Below are 19128 nucleotides of genomic sequence, written 5' to 3' on the forward strand. Positions count from 1 at the left end.
CAGGTTGGTAACCGCTATAGAGATACTATCTCTAATGATCATTAAAATTCACTTTCTCAGGACAATGTGAACAGTTTGCCAAACCAATCTGAACAGAGCCTATGTAAAAGATGAGGTTTTAGTTACACTTTTATGTGGATTGTATTCTGAATATGTAACTGCTTTAAAATCAAAATGATCCAATCCCAAAAGAAAACGACCTTAGTTTGTATCCTCTTTAAACATTCTCCCTTCCCTATTTTCTGTATGGTTCTCTTTGTAGCATGGTCAGCCTTCTGAGTTCAGTTGGTTGAAAAATCTATTTTATTTTCCACTAAGCATTTTTGAAGAAAACAGGATTTTTTGTTTTCATCAAAAACTTTTGCTGTCTTGATTCTGTTTTGGTTGAAAAGCTGAAAACCATTGAAAAAAATCCATTTTAAAAACAGCCAAAAATGTGTAGGACTTTCAGCTAGCGGTTCTGGAGAGGATTGATTTCAGTGGGACAAGAGTGAGGCCACTGTTAAGCATTTTTGAAATCTCACCCTTTATGCCAGGTATTAAAAAGCCTGGATGTATTTGTTATGGATGATGTCACAGTTGCTAGGCCAACATGTACCAAGTCCCCTTTCTGGACTCTCTGTATGAATCCCTTCAGGTGTGATGCCTCTTACCTTTAACTAACCTGGGGTAGAATTCCACAGTTCTACCACTCTTATTGTCTCACTGTTTCCTTGTACTCCCCCTTCTGTCTATCCATCTGTTGTCTCCCCTCTTATGCTTAAATTGTAAGTTCTTTGAGACAGGAACCATCTTTTAGTTTTGTGTTTGTACGGCACCTAACACAAGGGGAAGGGGGGGCTTTGTCCATGACTGGGGTGCCTAAAGCAGCAATATTACAAATAAATAATAATAACTCTTACACCATGTGCTGAAATACCCTGTGCATCAACCATTCTTACTCTGCAGGTCCAACTGAATTTGTACATCTGAAGTTCTTTGAGCATCTGTGATCAGTGGTACATAGTGATCATACAGTCTTTTTAACACAAAAGCATTTTTTGTTTTTCAGTTGGAACAAAGCATTTGGAGAAGAAGGATTTTAAAACCCTAGATGTTAACACACATGCCTATCTTACCTACAGGCTTCCTATCCCCTGATGCGAGGAGTACTTGTGGCACCTCATTCTTTTTGCTGATACAGACTAACACTGCTATCACTCTGAAACCTATCCCCTGATGGTAACCTAGGCAGACCTCATTTCTTCAGACTCTCCCAGTAGGGTTTCATGTATCTCAGTCTAGTTCCCCCAAACAACTCCTCTGATCTCTTGAGGGTATTTTTCTTTTTAAATGTGCCACAGTTCTTCTCATATCTTGTGTTTCCAAGAGTCTTAACAACTCTCAAGTGTTTCCTGAGAAGTGGCTTGTCTTGAGCCATCCGTTCCCATCCTGCTTGTTTTTCCCCATAGCTCCCTAATTCAGTGGTCTCCAAACTTTTTTGATCGCGCACCCCTATCAGTAAAAAAAAATTTGAGCACACACCCCCTGCCACGCCGGCTCTACCATTTTTGCCAAAGCAAAAAAAAAAAAAAAAGCCACTCCGACTCCCGCCCAAGCTGCCGAAGCAAGAAAGAAAACAAAAAAGCACTCCTCCTGCTGCGCACCCCCGAGGATCCTCTTGTGCACCCCACTTTGGAGACCACTGCCCTAATTAAACTAAAACAGTATATTAATAAAAATAAATATCCCAATAACCAGTTCAACATAACGTATAGTATTCACAAATTATTATGGAGCAGCTCTGCTATGGTCAGAGATGACATTTAAGATACAGTGCATTTCAGAAGGCATCAATATGTCTTATTTTGCATAAGAAGTTGGGTTATCCTTTACAAATATTTTTTCCTGATTTTTGCACAGGTAAATTCTTAAATAGTTTTGTATGTGGTAAATATAACAGGTTTCAGAGTGGTAGCTGTGTTAGTCTGTATCAGCAAAACCAACGAGGAGTAAATTTGTTAGTAAATATAACAGTAATACTTTTGCACTGTGGTCTACTCTTGTTTGCCTTCCCAGACCTGCTCCTTAGACTTCATCAATTTGGGAACGGCCCCCAATTTCAGCAACCAGTGGCCAGCCACCAGCTTAGCTGAACTAGTGCAAATCTCTAGTAAAAAGGCCAGTATAAGCCATAGAGGGTCCTGTGGCACCTTTAAGACTAACAGAAGTATTGGTCTTAAAGGTGCCACAGGACCCTCTGTTGCTTTTTACAGATTCAGACTAACACGGCTACCCCTCTGATACTATAAGCCATAGTTTACATTGATGTAGCTTACCCAGGTTTCAAGCAGGGGTCAGTTGTACCAGAGCAAAGGCAGCTTATAGTGGTTTTCCCTACCTTCAGCAGATGTTTGCATTAGTGCAGCTGCACCAGTAGGTGACCTCCGATGGTTGAAATATCTAGTGTAAACAAGACCTCAGAGTAGAAGGCAGAGAGTGAGGGAAGTGACTGTTCTGTTGTAGTGACTGTTCTGTTGTAGTGTCCTCACATAACCGCCTGTTTGGACACTTCCTGTCCGATCCCTTGGTACCACTCTTCAACACAGGGGCCAGATCCTACAAACAGTACCATGTATATCCTTACTCCCCACTGTAGTTATTTTAACATCAGTGGGACTATGCACAGGAGAAAAGATATGGACAATAATAACAGTTTGCTGAATAGGGCTCTTTGCCATCAGAACTGGACTTTGAGCCCTTGCTTTCAGCTAGAAAATAAAATGTGGATGTGTTACATTAATATAATCCAGTGGGGTGAGAAAAAATGCTTAATCTAGATGTCGCCCAGTCTAATAGGGTAGAGAGTTTAGCAGGGCCGTAGCAACAAAGAATGTGGCCCACTCCGAACGGTGGCCCCCTCCAAACATATGTCCGGGCGGGGCCCCTTACAATGCAGAAACTGGAATGCGGTATTTATTTTGCCACTTTTAGGGGCCCCCTTCCTTGCGGGGCCCCCTCCGGTCGGAGGGTACGGAGGGTGCTCGCTACGCCTCTGGAGTTTAGACTGTGTGCTTATATTTTCTTTTCTTTTGGTAACCACTCTGACTTTTTGCTTATCACTTAATATCACTTAAAATCTATCTTTGTAGTTAATAAATGTTTGTTTATTCTACCTGAAGCAGTATGTTTGGTTTGAAGCGTGTCAGAGACTCCCCTTGGGATAACAAGCCTGGTCCATATCAATTTCTTTGTTAAATTTACAAACTCATATAAGCTTGCAGTGTCCAGCGGACATAACTGGACACTGCAAGACGGAGGTTCCTAGGGTTGTGTCTCGGACCGGAGATATTGGCTAGTATCATTCGGTTGCACAATCCAAGGAGCACCTTATATGCCAGAGGCTGTGTGAGAACAGCCTAAGAATGGGGGTTCTCACAGCAGAGCCGGGTAAGGCCGGCTCCCAGAGTCAAGGATTGGAGTGACCTAGCAGATCACCAGTCCGGATAACACCAGAGGGGAATGTCACACCATGACCTAAGTGACACACACTAGTCCTGCAGAGTTTATAAACTACAACACGCTGCCTGACCTTGCTGACTGGAGTGATATAAAAAAATCATACCAAATAATTTGATAATTAACCATAAAACTTCCTAAAGGCATAATTCTTCATTGAATTAACCAAATTTAGATTTTGTAGACTGTTTGTTTTTGAGAGCTGACTATTCAAAATAATTTAGTGAGCATTTTTAAAAGGAAAATACCAATAATTTTTCAAACTCTTATCTCTCAAACAGTTTATCTTTTTTCTGTCAAATTCTGTCTTCCCTCTGGTCCCCAAAAATCTTCCTCTGCAAGATGATCACATCACAAATAAGAATTGTCAGGCAAAATGGCCTTGTTTTAATGAAGTTAGGTGCTGGAGGGAACAAAAACAGTCTTACAATGCAAAGCCAATTGCCGACTTAACTAAGGAGTAGCTGCTACGTATCCATAATGCAAATAGAACAGGAGTACTTGTGGCACCTTAGAGACTAACAAATTTATTAGAGCATAAGCTTTCGTGGGCTACAACCCACTTCTTCGGATGCATCCGAAGAAGTGGGTTGTAGCCCACGAAAGCTTATGCTCTAATAAATTTGTTAGTCTCTAAGGTGCCACAAGTACTCCTGTTCTTTTTGCGGATACAGACTAACACGGCTGCTACTCTGAAACCTGTCATAATGCAAATAGTTGTTAATATATTGAGTATTGTTGTTTAGAATAACTGAAATAAGTTATCTTTATAGACTTTGCAGTGGTTTAAACGTAATGATTAAATGTTTAAGGTATTTTCACGATGGCTATGTAACTACTATAATCCCTTTATTCCCATTTTATCTGGTAAATTGGAATTATTTATATTCTCCCGTCATCAAAATTTTGTGTATTAAAATATTATGCATCGAAAACGATACTTTCATGATCACCTTATTGGTACACATAAATTTCACCTGTAAATCTGCAAAGTCCTATTGAAATCTATTAGGCATGCAAAACATATGAAGCCCCTGTATCTTTATAGGTTTTGCACAGATTTACATCAAAATTGGCCACACTAAATAAATTAAAACTCACATCTGGGTTGGGAGTAGGCTATTCTAATTGCTTCATCTGTAATTTAGCATGCAAAGCTAGAAACCTCTCATACTGGGATTTTGATGGAAACACTGACAGGTTTTGACTGCATTGCCAGATGCCAATATAATACACATTCACTCTGTGTCTTGTTAGTTTTTTTACTTGATTCTTTTTTATACTCTAATATACATCAGCAAAGAGGTACGTTTAATCTGAAATAACAGATTTGGTAACTTGATTCCTCTGGTTCATATAGTGCTGTGAAAAGAAGCAGCTCACTTCCCTGTACATCACTATTTCTTTACCAGCTGAAGAACAGAATAAACTGACGATCCGTTGACTCAGTTCTTGGCTATGATGAAGGTCCAGTGTTTGTTTTTCATTTCATGAGCAAAAAGAAGTGATGTATGCAGGTCATAGGTCAGGTGCAGGATCTGTTTATGAAGAAGTTTTTCCTTCATAGCATCTGCTGTGCTATTTTTAAACTTTTGGATTTTCTATTACTTCCAGTTATTCTGAGGCAGGTTTTTCCCAAGTAGTAACATTTCCAGTTACAATCTACCCAGTTGGCCAAAAAATGAAGCCTTCTGAGCTGTAGAAGCAGCCTAATGCTGCAGATGCTGACTCCACGATAGGTTGGCTTTTCTAGAGATGCAATAGCTCAGGCCAAGGTGGTGGTGTGAGAATAGAGCAACTCTGGGCCTGGCCTCAAGTCTACCAGACTAATTAAAAAAAAAAAAAAAGTATAAGTGTGTTGTGGCATTGAAGGCTCAAGGAGAGAATTGCTCTGCTCATACTTGGTTGCTGGTCTGTTGTAAAGGGGAGCACACACTCATCCTACACATTCAAATTAATATCCTACACTTGCTTAAAATTGAGAACTTCAAGTTTAAGAGGTTTGCTTCTGAAATGCTTAGTTATTAAGGGTATGTGCATTATTAATGTTCCCTCTCATCTTCAGATATGTTTCCAATTTCAAAATTTCAATGAGCATTTGTTGTAAAACCAGTAAAAATGGTTGCATTTATCTATATAATCTTTGCCATTTTGTACTATGTCAGGTTGTCATTGGTACAGCTATAACTAGTGAGTTATAAATAATGTCCATATGTGCTGGGTGGTTTGCGCCTCATATTTATAATTTGAAGGCAGCAGGCATGAACCAGCCATACTGTACCTGGCAGCCAAAACTAAATGTGTATTTACAACAGCTATTTTACATAAGTACAACTGTTATTCATTTGTCTCCTCTGTGGTTTTTCTGTTTTTTTTTAAATCACTAAATGTTGGGCTAATTCCCTTCATCCTCTCCAACAGGACTAAATGTTTTAGGTTAAGACCTTGTGACTCACTGACTCAGTGTCAAGTTACATCAAGTATTTCATGTTGCAAAGTCAAACCACCACAGAATAACTTCACATAAAGGGAAAAAATTGGAATATTAGAGGAAAAAGTCTTCATCCTTTTTTTAGCATGTATCACTGTGTTTAAAAACCTGCCTTTCTTAATCTGTATCTAATATACATTGTTCATTCAAAAAATAAAAAGGGAAGTCAGTGTGTATTGACTCACTCTCACTCATGCCCGTCACCCCAATCGGGGTATGGGCCGCCAACCACAGATCTCCAGAGTCCTTTATCCTGGGCCATTTGCTCTAGCTGGTTCCAGGTATAGCCCATTTTTATGCTATCAGCCTGAAGGTCGCGTCGCCAGGTGTTTCTTGGACGGCCTCTTTTCCGCTTGCCTTGGGGGTTCCACCACAATGCCTGTCTAGTGATGTTGGTTGGCTGCTTGCGTAGTGTGTGTCCTATCCAACCCCACCTTCTCCTTCTAATTTCTTCCTCTGCTGGAAGTTGACGGGTCCTCTCCAAGAGGTAGATGTTGCTGATGGTGTCTGGCCAGCGGATCTGGAGAATCCTTCTAAGGCAACTATTTATGAAGGTCTGGATCTTCCTGGTGGTTGTTTTAGTTATCCTCCAGGTTTCAGCTCCATACAATAAGACTGATTTCATGTTGGAGTTGAACAGTCTAATCTTTGTTGCCAAAGACAGCTCTCTAGAGCTCCAGATGTTCTTGAGCTGTAAGAAAGCTGCTCTTGCCTTACCGATCCTTGCTTTGATGTCTGCGTCCGTGCCACCCTGTTGGTCGATGATGCTGCCTAGGTAGGTGAAGGACTGCACTTCTTCCAGAGGGCTTCCATTCAGTGTGACTGGGTTATTACTGATGGAGTTAATCTTGAGGATCTTGGTCTTGTCCTTGTGGATGTTGAGGCCAACCTGTGATGACGTGGCTGCCACTACGTTGGTCTTCTCTTGCATCTGCTGTTTGCTATGCGAAAGGAGTGCAGGGTCATCGGCAAAGTCCAGGTCATCAAGCTGGGTCCACAACGTCCACTGGATTCCATTCCTACGCTCATAAGTGGATGTCTTCATAATCCAATCAATGACAAGGAGAAAGAAAAATGGTGACAACAAGCATCCTTGTCTGACTCTGGTTCGCACCTGGAAGCTGTTTGTAAGCTGCCCTCCATGGATCACTCTACAGTGTGTGCCGTCATATAAGTTCTTAATCAGGTTGACCATCTTTGCTGGGATGCCATAGTGCCGAAGGAGCTTCCAGAGAGTCTCTCGATCCACGCTATCGAATGCTTTCTCATAGTCAACAAAATTGATGTACAACGAGGAGTTCCACTCCATAGACTGCTCGACTATGATGCGGAGCGTTGCTATCTGGTCCGTGCATGATCTATTTTGCCAGAAACCTGCTTGCTCATCTCGTAGCTGTGGATCGACGGCATCCTTCATTCTCTCTAAGAGGACTCGGTTGAAGACCTTCCCTGGCACCGACAGAAGTGTGATTCCTCTGTAGTTGGCACAATTGCTGAGGTCTCCTTTCTTGGGGATTTTAATAAGATATCCCTCTTTCCAGTCCGCCGGAATCACTTCTTCTTCCCATATCTTCTCAAAGACGGGGTACAGCATTTCCACTGAAACATCCAGATCTACTTTCAGGGCCTCTGCTGGAATATCGTCAGGTCCAGCCGCCTTCCTATTCTTCATCATAGTGATGGCTTTTCTGATCTCATCTCTGGTTGGTCTGTCACAATTGATTGGAAGGTCTTCGTTGGCTGGGTCAATGTCTGGTGGATTTAATGGTGCTGTTCTATTCAGGAGTTCCTCAAAGTGCTCCGCCCATCTATTCATCTGTTGTTCTATTTCTGTTATAGACTTCCCCTGCTTGTCTTTGACGGGACGCTCTGGCTTGCTGAACTTTCCAGACAGTCGCTTAGTGATGTCATACAGCTGTTTCATATTACCATTGTATGCTGCCTGCTCCGCTTCTGCTGCCAGTCCATCCACATAATCTCTCTTATCCTTCCTAATATTCCTCTTCACTACTCTATGGGCTTCAGCATACTCTTTTTGCGCTTTAGCCTTTGCTGCTCTAGTCCTGCTGTTATTAACTACTGCCTTCTTCTTCTTTCTATCTTCTATCTTAGTCAAGGTCTCTACTGTGATCCACTCTTTCTGCTGGTATTTCTTAATTCCAAGCACTTCCTGACATGCTGACCTAAGTGTCTCTCTCACTTTCTGCCATCTGTTGGATACACTGTCTTCCTCTTCCTCAGACCGATCCTGTAGTACTGAAAACTTATTCTTCAGCGTCAGTCCAAAATCTTCCTTGATCTTATGATCCTTCAAAAGGCTGATGTTGTACTTCGCTCTTCTATCTAACGCGTCTCTCCAGTTCTTCTTCAGCTTCAATCTGGCCACCACTAAGTGATGGTCGGGTGCTACGTCTGCTCCTCTTCTAACTCTAACATCCTGCAAAGATCTTCTGAACTTCTTGCTAATACAGACATGATCGATCTGGTTTTCTATCGTGCCTGCTGGCGATACCCAGGTACTCTTGTGGATCCGCTTGTGAGGAAAGATGCTACCTCCTATGACCAGGTTGTTAAGTGCACACAGATCCACAAATCTCTCTCCATTCTCACTCATCGCTCCCAGAGCGTGGGTCCCCATGACTTCTTCATATCCTGTGTTGTCAGGTCCAATTTTGGCATTAAAATCTCCCATAAGGATGGTAATGTCTTTGTCTGGGAGAATCTCTAATATTTTCTGAAGTCTGTTGTAAAAATAGTCTTTGTCTCCCTCTTCACTGTCATTGGTTGGAGCATAGCACTGTACAACATTCATCTTAATCCTCTTCATTTTAGTTCTGAAGGATGCTGTGATGATCCTGGAACCATGTGCCTCCCAACCAATCAGTGCTCTCTGTGCCTGCTTGGACAACATGAAGCCTACTCCCTGTGTGTGGGGTGCGTCGCTCTCTTCATGTCCGGAATACAGCAACAGCTCTCCTGGCAACAGTCATCTCTGTCCAGCTTGCGTCCATCTTGCCTCGCTAATGCCTATTAGGGTCAGGTTGTTGCTCCTCATCTCTGCTGCGACCTGCAACGTCTTTCTTGACTCATACATGGTCCTCACGTTCCATGTACCGATGGTAATCCTCCTGGTTGCAAGAAGGGTAATCGGCTTAGTGTCTTCCTCATGACTTTCACCACCCAGCATCATGCGTCTTCGAGTTGAAGACCCTTCTTTTTCCAGGCTAAAAGTCTCTGTCATCTCTATTGTTGGCGTTTCTGTAGCAAGTTGATTTCTTACGGAGTGGAGTTGCTAGCCCCACGCCCAACCCTCCTCCTTTATCCTGACTTGGGACAGGCAGATGGCCCCAAAGGACCTCTCTGGTGGAGTTGTGTGTATTGAGGCCAGAAAATATGATCTCCCTACCCCAAACTGAATCTTTTCATATCCAAATTGTGTAAAGGTAGCTTAGCAAATGTCTTGTAAGAACAGTGAGAACTTTTTTAAGACTCTTGTTGCCACATCCTTGTAGTAATCGGAGTGTTTTTTGTCTAGTATTGCTTTGAGAGGGTAAGGTAATTTTTATTCGATTTTGATAAAATATACTGTACTTTATTATGGTAACTTTTCCTCTTTTATACATGCAAACTTCTGTTTTCTGTGCTTATTAGGAATAGGAGGTTTGCAAGAGTTTGTACTGAAGTCAGCAACTTTATCAACATCACCAGCTTGCCCACCATTTACACCTCTCAACTTTGAAGCTACCCCTATTGTGCGAGTTGCTGTTGAACCAAAACATCCAAGTAAGAGTTTAGTTTTTCTCTTTTATAAGTGAAACTCATTTTTGAAGAATAGCTTTATAAGTGAAGTTTTGACATGGTGGTCTTTGAATATTAACTTTTTCCTTAAGCAGGAAAGGGAGTATCATGTTTTTCAGTATAAAATGTGGTGTTATTCATGGCCCCAGTCCTACAGGAGGCATTGATACTGATATACGTTTCTGGAAACGGCTATAATAAATGATTGTTTTTATCATATGCATATATTACATGTGCATACATACTGCCAGAAGCTTTCCTTGGAGGGAAGACCTTCTCTCCAGCTCACAGATATTTCTGAACAGTAAATTTTGTCTTTACCAAATAGCAGTTTATTTACATTTCAAGAGAAAATATCCTTGTACAAGGGTTTTCATCCCATTAACTTCCTCATCTGTCTAAGTATTTACAGGATTGCCCCATAATCAGGACACATTATTTTCAACAATTTTTAAAAATTGCATTGGAACTATGGGACATAGGACTCATCTTTTTAAAATATCACTTTTAGTCATAATTATGCTATACTAAAAAGGAATATAAACCAAATTCCTCTAGTTTCTATGGAATCAGAAGGGGAAAAAATCTTTTCAGAAGGCTACTGTATGATGTATGTATAACTTTTTTATTTGTTAAAGTTACACTTTTTACTGGAAATCCAAATCAACCCCTTCAGTAACAGAATAAATGTCACAGCTACTGGAAAAAAATTGTGATTACCAAGCTAAAGCTGAGTTAAAGGACTTCAAACAAATACACCCCAAAATAAATGTAGGGACAAATTGGGGGGTGGGAGAGAAAAACCTAAAGAATTAATTAAACTCCCGCTAAAATCCATATGGTTCATGAGTTTCATCCTAAGTTTACATATTGAAAATATAATGCATAGAACCAGACAATTGTACTTCACTTTTATAGCATCATGCACTCACCAAAATTAATGGTAACTGGAGAAGTTTTTAACTTGTGAAGTATTTTTGTGAACTTGTGTTTTATTCGTTTTATTAATGTGGGGGGGACATGTTTCTTACTGCTGTGAAGCAAAGTTTTGGAGAAAAGTGCTGTGACAAAAAGATTAAGAAAGACAGTCATTGGATCACAAAGGGATTAAATATGTTATTACATGGAAACAAAGAAGAACTATCTGCTTGAAAGACTTTTTTCTGTCTCCCCTCAGTACCCTCATTTGTACTCATCATTGTGATTCAGACATATAGCCTCAGACACTCAGGAGTAAATACAATTTACAAGACTAGTAAATACAATTCCCTTCTGTATAACACTCTGAGATTGTAGGCTGACAATGTTAAGTTTGATAGTTCCTCTCTTTAGGCATACCATATTTGGTACCTTTCTCAGACCTGAAGAAGAGCTTTGTGTGGCTTGAAAGCTTGTCTCCCTCACCAACAGAAGTTGGTCCAATAAAAGATAATGTTTTCACCCCTCAGCTCCTCACCCACTTGTCTCTCATATTTGGATTCAGTCATAGACTGTTAGCATTTATTTTACAGATATTTATGAAAATGAGGTTAAAACATTGCACACAAAGAAATAAGTCTAAACAAACAGAATCCTTCACCTGTGTCGATCTTAAAATAATGACTATTGCAGTAAGGAAAACAAGAAAATGTAAATGCTAAGCTAAATAACCTTAAGGTCTTATTGTGATTTACCTGTCATTGTCATTGCCTGACATAACTCCCATTACACCAGGGATCGGCAACCTTTGGCACGCAGCCCGTCAGGGAAAGCTGCTGGCGGGCCAGGCCGGTTTGTTTACCTGCAGCGTCTGCAGGTTCGGCCGATCGCAGCTCCCACTGGCACCATTCCAGGCCAATGGGGGCTGCGGGAAGCGGCGCGGGGCGAGGGATGTGCTGACCGCCCTTTCGTTCATGCTTTTTTAATATACTTTAAAACTGTTGTTAACTTTCAAATTAGACATTGCTGGTGTATTTTCAGCTCAAATATGAAATCTGATTAGTAACAGAATTATTTAGCGATGACTCTGTGCTGATACTAGAACTCCGACAACATACCAGCGACCTAAAAAGAGAAGTATGCTATCAGATCCTCTGGGAGGACTACATCATCGAATATACCAAAGAGGATAACTGTGTTTTTGTACATGTAAAACTTACGTTGGCGGGGGGGAAGGAAAACTTGTGAACCATAAGCCTGATCTTTGAAACTCCTGCATTATCATTAGACAGAGGGTATATTGCTTTTAAATTGAATAAAGAAATAGTTACTAACTGCATATCAAACAAAAATTCATGCATAAAGCTGAGTGGAGCTAGTGGGCCAGATTCACACCATATCAGCTTCCTCCCCCTACCCCTCCCACAATTTGCTTGGGGGAAGAGGGCAATAGCTTTCAAGTCTGACCATTGCAATCCTGTCAGGAGAGGTTGACATGACGTGCTGAATCAGCATATCTCCTGAATGGCCTGGCCTCACCCTCTCTTTGTGGACTGTGTGAGCCGGTCATCTCTGGTCCCCAATAGATTGGCAGTTACAGGTAACTTGCGATCGTGTACCCCTGCTCCTGATGAACTTTCTATCCTCAGAGTTCCACAGTTGTGGAACCACCTAATATCTGGATTTTTTTATTTCTATTCTTTGAAAATTCTCATGTTTCGTTAAATGTAAACATGCCTGGCTTTGACTTTTTAACACTGCAGTGGTTTTTTTATGGTATATCATTAGTCTATTGATACATATTGACAACCTTACTTCCAACTGAATAACTTCTTTGCTGAAGAATACTTTTATTGTAATCTCATCATATTTCAATTTGTCCAGTTTCCATTTGTTGCTGAAATGTTGACAGAATCAAAGTAACTGTCTTTCTGTTCAATTACAAAACTTTCTGTAACATTAAAACTACATGTTCTGCAGATTAGGGTTGGACTGTGTTACTGGATAGTTAGAGAGACAAGGAGGGTGAGGTAATATCTTTTATTGGACCAACTTCTGTTGCTGAGAGAGACAAGCTTTTGAGCTACATAGAGCTCTTCTTCAGGTCTGAGAAAGATACTGAGAGGATCACAGCTAAATACAAGATCGAACAAATAGTTCAGCATAAGTAGTTAGCACATATTCTAAGGGACCATTCAAGGTGAAGTGGCCCATTAATACCCCTGTAGTCATAGGACAAAAAGGGAGCTTAGTGGGTTACAAATTACTGGTCAGTGTACCATTGACTGTTCCAGTGTTTTGAGTAATGCAGGGGTGGGGAACCTATGGCCCGCGGGCCGGATCTGGCCCCTTGCTCATTTTCATCCACACACTTCAACTCACCTGAGGGGTGGGGGGGGAACGAAGGCTCGGGGTTTCCCCCCACAGCGGGGCGAGCTGGCACTCGCGGATCCAGCCCTGGGGTGCCGAGGCTTGGGGCTTCCCACCCGCGGGGCTGGAGCCGTGAGCATTGGCTCTCCCCACCACGGGTGGAGGGGGTGGCTTCTGAATCTTGGTGCCCCACTTCCCTCCCCCACTCCCCCGCGGGGCTGCACAAGTGCCATCTCGCCATGCCGTGGGCAGGAGGCTGAGTCTCGGCGCCCTCCCCAGCAGGTGAGTTTAACATGCATGGCCCACCATTTATATTTTCAGTTGGTCTATGGCCTTGATACAAAAAAGGTTCCCCATTCCTGGAGTAATAGATAAGAACATCTCATGCAACCTGCAGTTGTTCATGCAATTTTGGAAGTGTTCTGAATTGAAATTTTCTAGATCCACTGAGTTTAGGGATGGGTCCATCGTTAATCCATTTATACTAACACATTAAGACTTTATCTTGTGTAAAACTCTTACTTAATTGAAAACATTAAGTAAATGTGATTGTGGCACTGCAAAGTATTTTTGGTAGGAAGATGTTCAAATCAATTTCAGTAATGTTGTCTACCTCTAGCAGTTACCACTCAGATGTTTTTAGAAAGAAGTTTCCTTTTAATCTGCTCTGAAATGGCATCTGTTTTTTAATTTGGATAAAATTATTGTTAATAATAAATATAATTATTGATAACAGTCCCTGTAATTGTTTGCACTGGGTGCAAGTCCTGCACATCGTGTCAAAATCTTCATGTAGAATTTCCATCAGCTCTCAAAACAAGCCCACCTACTTATCTATTCCTGAGGAGTCAACTGCTGAAGACGCTGAACAAAAACCTGCAAACCTGCATATGGCCTGAAGAAACTCCTCCTCATTTTTTTTGTTTTCATTTTTGCCGTTTATCCAGCTTCCCACGTTGTCTTGTACATTTATGAACTTAGCATAAATGAGTAAAGTCATATTTATTTTAATAACCTCTGGGAGCAAACAACAAACAGGGTGTCAAACTCTTCCTTGGAATATGAACATTTGATCATAGAAAATCGGTGTGTATTCTCTGCCTTGTATGTCAAGTAAGAAAAGAGAAAAACAAGTCAAGCTTTCAAATTGTGTTAATTACATTATGAAAATCTACTTACATATGAAGTACTGATTTAAAAAAATTCTCCACACAACTGCAGCATACACATGCCACATGTCACTCATCTGGAGGGTTATTCCCTAATTTTCCATTAATTTTAAGACAGTTCTGTTCTTAAAGTATCTTCCTCTTAAAAATTTTGTTATGTATTTCATACAGAATAATGAAAATCTCATAGTTGGGGGAGTTTTCCCTTTTTCGGATTATCACAGCTCGATAGCTCTCAGTATTTTCCAGTTTGTGTATTTAAATCCGTTCTGTGCTTCATTCAACCTTAGGCTAGATCTACACTACCCGCCTGAATCGGCGGGTAGAAATCGATCTCTCGGGGATCGAATTATCGCGTCTCGTCGGGACGCGACAATCGATCCCCGAATCGACGCTCTTACTACACCAGCGGAGGTGGGAGTAAGCGCCGTCGACTGGGAGCCGCGGAGGTCGATTTTGCCGCCGTCCTCACAGCGGGGTAAGTCGGCTCCGATACGTCGAATTCAGCTACGCTATTCGCGTAGCTGAATTTGCGTATCTTAAATCGACCCCCCCCTGTAGTGAAGACCTGCCCTTACTCCCTTTCAGTAGTGCTTTTGGAAGATTTCTGTTTGGATATTAGTAATAATGGTACAGTATTATTTAAATCTGTTGAGTACTTTTCGTAGCATCATATAGGTTTGCAAGTACAGTTTTTTGCAAATCATTTTGTGTGTGTATGTGCAATAGGAATAAAAATAGTTTAAATTAGCTTTTAGTAAATAAAGTGGTGGTGTTACTTTTGACAAATAAAAATGTATCTATTTAGCATTGTATATATTATCTTTTGACAATCAGTACAAATAAGGGGCCAAATCCTGAGGTTCTTGATCAGTTTTTACTTCATAATCAGTGGTAAGTAAGAACCTCAGGACTGAGTTCAGGGTATTTAAGTGTTGCTAAACTTGGCTAGGGTAGAAATTAATTTCTATTTTTTTTTAATTTCAACAGATAATATTGATGTTTATTTTTAAGTATTTTTTATTTTTATTTAAATTTTCACAGTTGCGGGAAATTATAGGTAGGACATGCTATAATTTAATGACAGTAAATATTCAGATTCAAAAAGTTAAAGCTTTATAACAATCAAAGCACAAACTGTCAACATATACAAAGTAAATATCCTTAAATCAAACTCTAAGTTTTCAAGCAGCATTTTTCTTACATTGTCTGTCTGTAAATTTTGATCATCATCATCATATTTTTTCATCAGTTTGAATGCATACAGTGAAATCAACTGTTACCAGCATTTACTGATAAAAAGAATTCTAATCCTCCCCTAATTAGACTTATTCTGTTATCTGTTGGTGCTGTCTTAAAAAGTATCCTACATTTTTCTCTTTACCCTAAAATATGTCCTGATACAAATATTTGTTTCTTCAATAGTAGTTTATTAAGAGTGGTTTATTTCTATCTTCCTAGGTGAGATGCCTCAGTTGGTCAGAGGAATGAAGCTTTTAAACCAAGCTGATCCATGTGTCCAAGTTTTAATCCAGGAGACAGGAGAGCATGTATTAGTTACAGCAGGAGAAGTCCATCTCCAGCGCTGCTTGGATGACTTGAAAGAAAGGTTAGGAGGGGAAAAAAGAAATATTTCAGGTTCAAGGGCTTTGTGTGGTATTTCTCAGTCAGTTAACTGTGATTTATTTTCTGGTGAGGCTGAAGCCTCCTCAGCCAAGACTTTTTGCACTACTGTTGGATCATAAATATAAATTTTAATAGCTATAAAATTATCTGCAGCTGAAAATGCCACTGACTTCCTACTCATGCATGGCTTAAACACCTTTTTGGCAGGTTATTTCTCTATAGAAGTCATAAATTGCAATCGTTTGAGTTTCATTTTGAATTGTGGTAAACATTCTGTACCCAAAAAAATAGTTAGGAAAATGGTTAGGTTCAGAGTTCAGCTCTCTAGAGTCAAGAAATAACAAAGCCCGGGGCTGCACATGCACCCTTAACTCTGCTCTCAGTTTTTAATTGCATTAACCTATGCTATTTCTCATATACTATATGTCACTGAACTTTCTCCAGTCTTCGAGACATATGTTTAGAATCTTGTTTTATTTCCTCTTTTTTTTTTACTCTAACGCTATTTTCATTCTCGGTATACCTTAACTGACTCAGACTTTTTCTCTAAGGCTATGTCTAGACTTACGGTGATGTGTAGTGTCCGTACACTGCACAGCTCCCCTAGCACCGGTATAAATAACAGTGTAGATGGTGAGGCACTGCTTAGGCAAGTAGAGTAAAGGCATGCCAGAACCTTAGGATATATACCCTACATGGCTGTCTGCCCACCCAACCCCTGCTTCCACATCTATGTTGCTAGTTTTAGCAGTGTAGTGTCCCGTTGTCTGAGTCCTTCCCCACTGCAGGGAAAGGTTCCAACAGCAGGAGCTGACCAAGCCTTTGCCTGTTGCAGTGAAAGACTCAGGCAGCGGGGAGAGGCAGCAGGAAAAGGCTCCAGCAGCTCTCCGCAGCCAGAGCCTTTCACTGCCACTTGAGGCTGCACACAACAGTGTGGACGCAGCCTGTTTTTCACTGTGGCATGTAGCTACACATATCGGACATGCCGCCGCCAGTGTAGACAAGGCCTACAGTGTGTTTTATTAGTAATGTTGTTAGCACCCACATACTTGCGCTTCCTTTTCTTTTAAACCAGCAGCTCAACCTGCCTTAGGTGCAGTTCAGGAAATGAGGCTATTACTATGATGCTAATTTAGGGCCCTGGGCCCATTCCGACTCCTATCAAAGCCAATTCCCCTTTGATTCCTATGGAAGTTGGAGTGGCCCATAGTTATAAAATTAGGTAATATATACACATTTTTACTATTACTCTCTATTATACAGCTTGAGTTGTAGGTTATAGATAAGTATGATTCAGTATGCTCTTTTCACCAGATCACCCAAAGGGGCCTTCAGTGAGGGCTATTCATGAACATTCAACATTCTGAACAGCCAAAATAGCTAGAGGTAGTTAAGTCTCAAGAATTTTTTTTGTAATGGGGAAAGTTTTTACTTGTGCTTGTGTTAAACTTTATTCTGCTACTGAAAATAGGCTAAACTGTTTTTGCTGAATATCAAAAGAAGATGAAAATCACCTTTTGAGCAAAAAACAAGCCTGGGAAAGTTTAACTAGAAAGTTTCTAGTTTCCTTCTAGAAAGTTTCAGAAAGTTTCTGATCTGGATGATGGGATGGATTGCACCTTCAGCAAGTTTGTGGATGACACTAAACTGGGGGGAGAGGTAGATATGCTGGAGGGCAGGGATAGTGTCCAGAGTGACCTAGACAAATTTGGAGGATTGGGCCAAAAGAATTTTGATGAGGTTCAACAAGGACAAGTGCAGAGTCCTGCACTTAAGATGGAAGAATCCCATGCACTGCTACAGGCTGGGGACTGACTGGCTAATCGGCAGTTTTGCAGAAAAGGAGCTTGGGGATTACAGTGGTCGAGAAGCTGTATCTGAGTCAACAATGTGTCTTTGTTGCCAAGAAGGCTAACGGCATATTGGGCACATTAGTAGGAGCATTGTCAGCAGATCGAGAGAAGTGATTATTCCCCTCTATTCGGCACTGATGAGGCCACATCTGGAGTATTGCATCGAGTTTTGGGCCTCCCACTACAGAAATTGGACAAATTGGAGACAGTCCAGCAAAGAGCAACGAAAATTATTAGGGGGCTGGAGCACATGATTTATGAGGAGAGGCTGAGGGAACTGGGCTTATTTAGCCTGCAGAAGAGAAGCATGAGGGGGGATTTGATAGCAGCCTTCAACTACCTGAAGGGGGGTTCCAAAGAGGATGGAGCTAGGCTGTTCTCAGTTGTGGCAGATGACAGAACAAGGAGCAATGGTCTCAAGTAGCAGTCGGGGAGGTCTAGGTTGGATATTAGGAAAAACTATTTCACTACAAGGGAGGTGAAGCACTGGAATGGGTTACCTAGAGAGGTGGTGGAATCGCCATCTTTAGAGGTTTTTAAGGCCTGGCTTGACAAAGCCCTGGCTGGGATGATTTAGTTGGGGTTGGTCCTGCTTTGAGCAGGGGGTTGGACTAGATGACTTCCTGAGGTTTCTTCCAACCCTAAACTTCTATGATTCTATGAAAGATAAAAGTTTTATGAATGACTGAAAAAAAGTCAAAATAGAAACATTCATGTAATGTTAACTGCAGCAGTAACTTTCATTCTTACTATTATTCATGGCTAAGGTTCTAATTAAAAAGCAATGTGTAGAAGATAACACTAGGAAAAAATAATCCCTATTTATTTTGGATTTTGTTTGTGTTAATTTCTTTCTTATTACATAATCCAAATTAATATGTACGGTAGATGAAAAATAAACTTTAGGATGAAAGCTTCAGCATCAAAACATTTTTATAGCTTTTTCAACTCTTTCCACTCTTTTTATTCTTTCTAATATTTCAGAGCCTTACAGCTATAAGGGCTCAGTCTTGTAGTCACTTACACACAAGTATTTTACTTTCTTATTCACGTGTGTTGGTAGGATCAGGTTAATATTTCCAAAGCTGATTTCCTATCTGACAAACAGTATTTAATTTGTAAAACAGAGATGTTTGCCAACCTCAGAAGGTTGATGTGAGGATCAGTGATTTTAAGTGTACAATATTTTCAAAATATAAGTGTTATAGTATTTTCCCCTCCCACATCACCCCAATATGCAGAAAGGAGCAAAAATTATCTTGACTGTTTTCTCCTACAGTTTTGTAGTACTTTCCTTTTTTAAGATATTCTGTCTGTCTTTTTTATCAATGTTGAACTCTGGGAACAATTTCTTTAAGAAAATTGCTACTGTACAACCAGGAGAATTTAGGATAAGTCCCATTGC

General features: G+C 40.7%; 1 protein-coding gene across 1 annotated transcript in view; it reads left to right on the forward strand.

The window, feature by feature from the left end:
- The window catches only part of EFL1 (elongation factor like GTPase 1), a 167421-nt gene that overhangs the window by 102878 nt on the left and 45415 nt on the right, over positions 1 to 19128 (forward strand). Inside the window, exons 16-17 of the mRNA XM_065411755.1 lie at positions 9641 to 9772; positions 15706 to 15853. Of these exons, the coding sequence (XP_065267827.1) occupies positions 9641 to 9772; positions 15706 to 15853 (280 nt within the window). The remainder of the gene's footprint in view (positions 1 to 9640; positions 9773 to 15705; positions 15854 to 19128) is intronic.

This window comes from Emys orbicularis, chromosome 10, assembly GCF_028017835.1.
Source record: "Emys orbicularis isolate rEmyOrb1 chromosome 10, rEmyOrb1.hap1, whole genome shotgun sequence".
Taxonomy (NCBI): Eukaryota; Metazoa; Chordata; order Testudines; family Emydidae; genus Emys; species Emys orbicularis.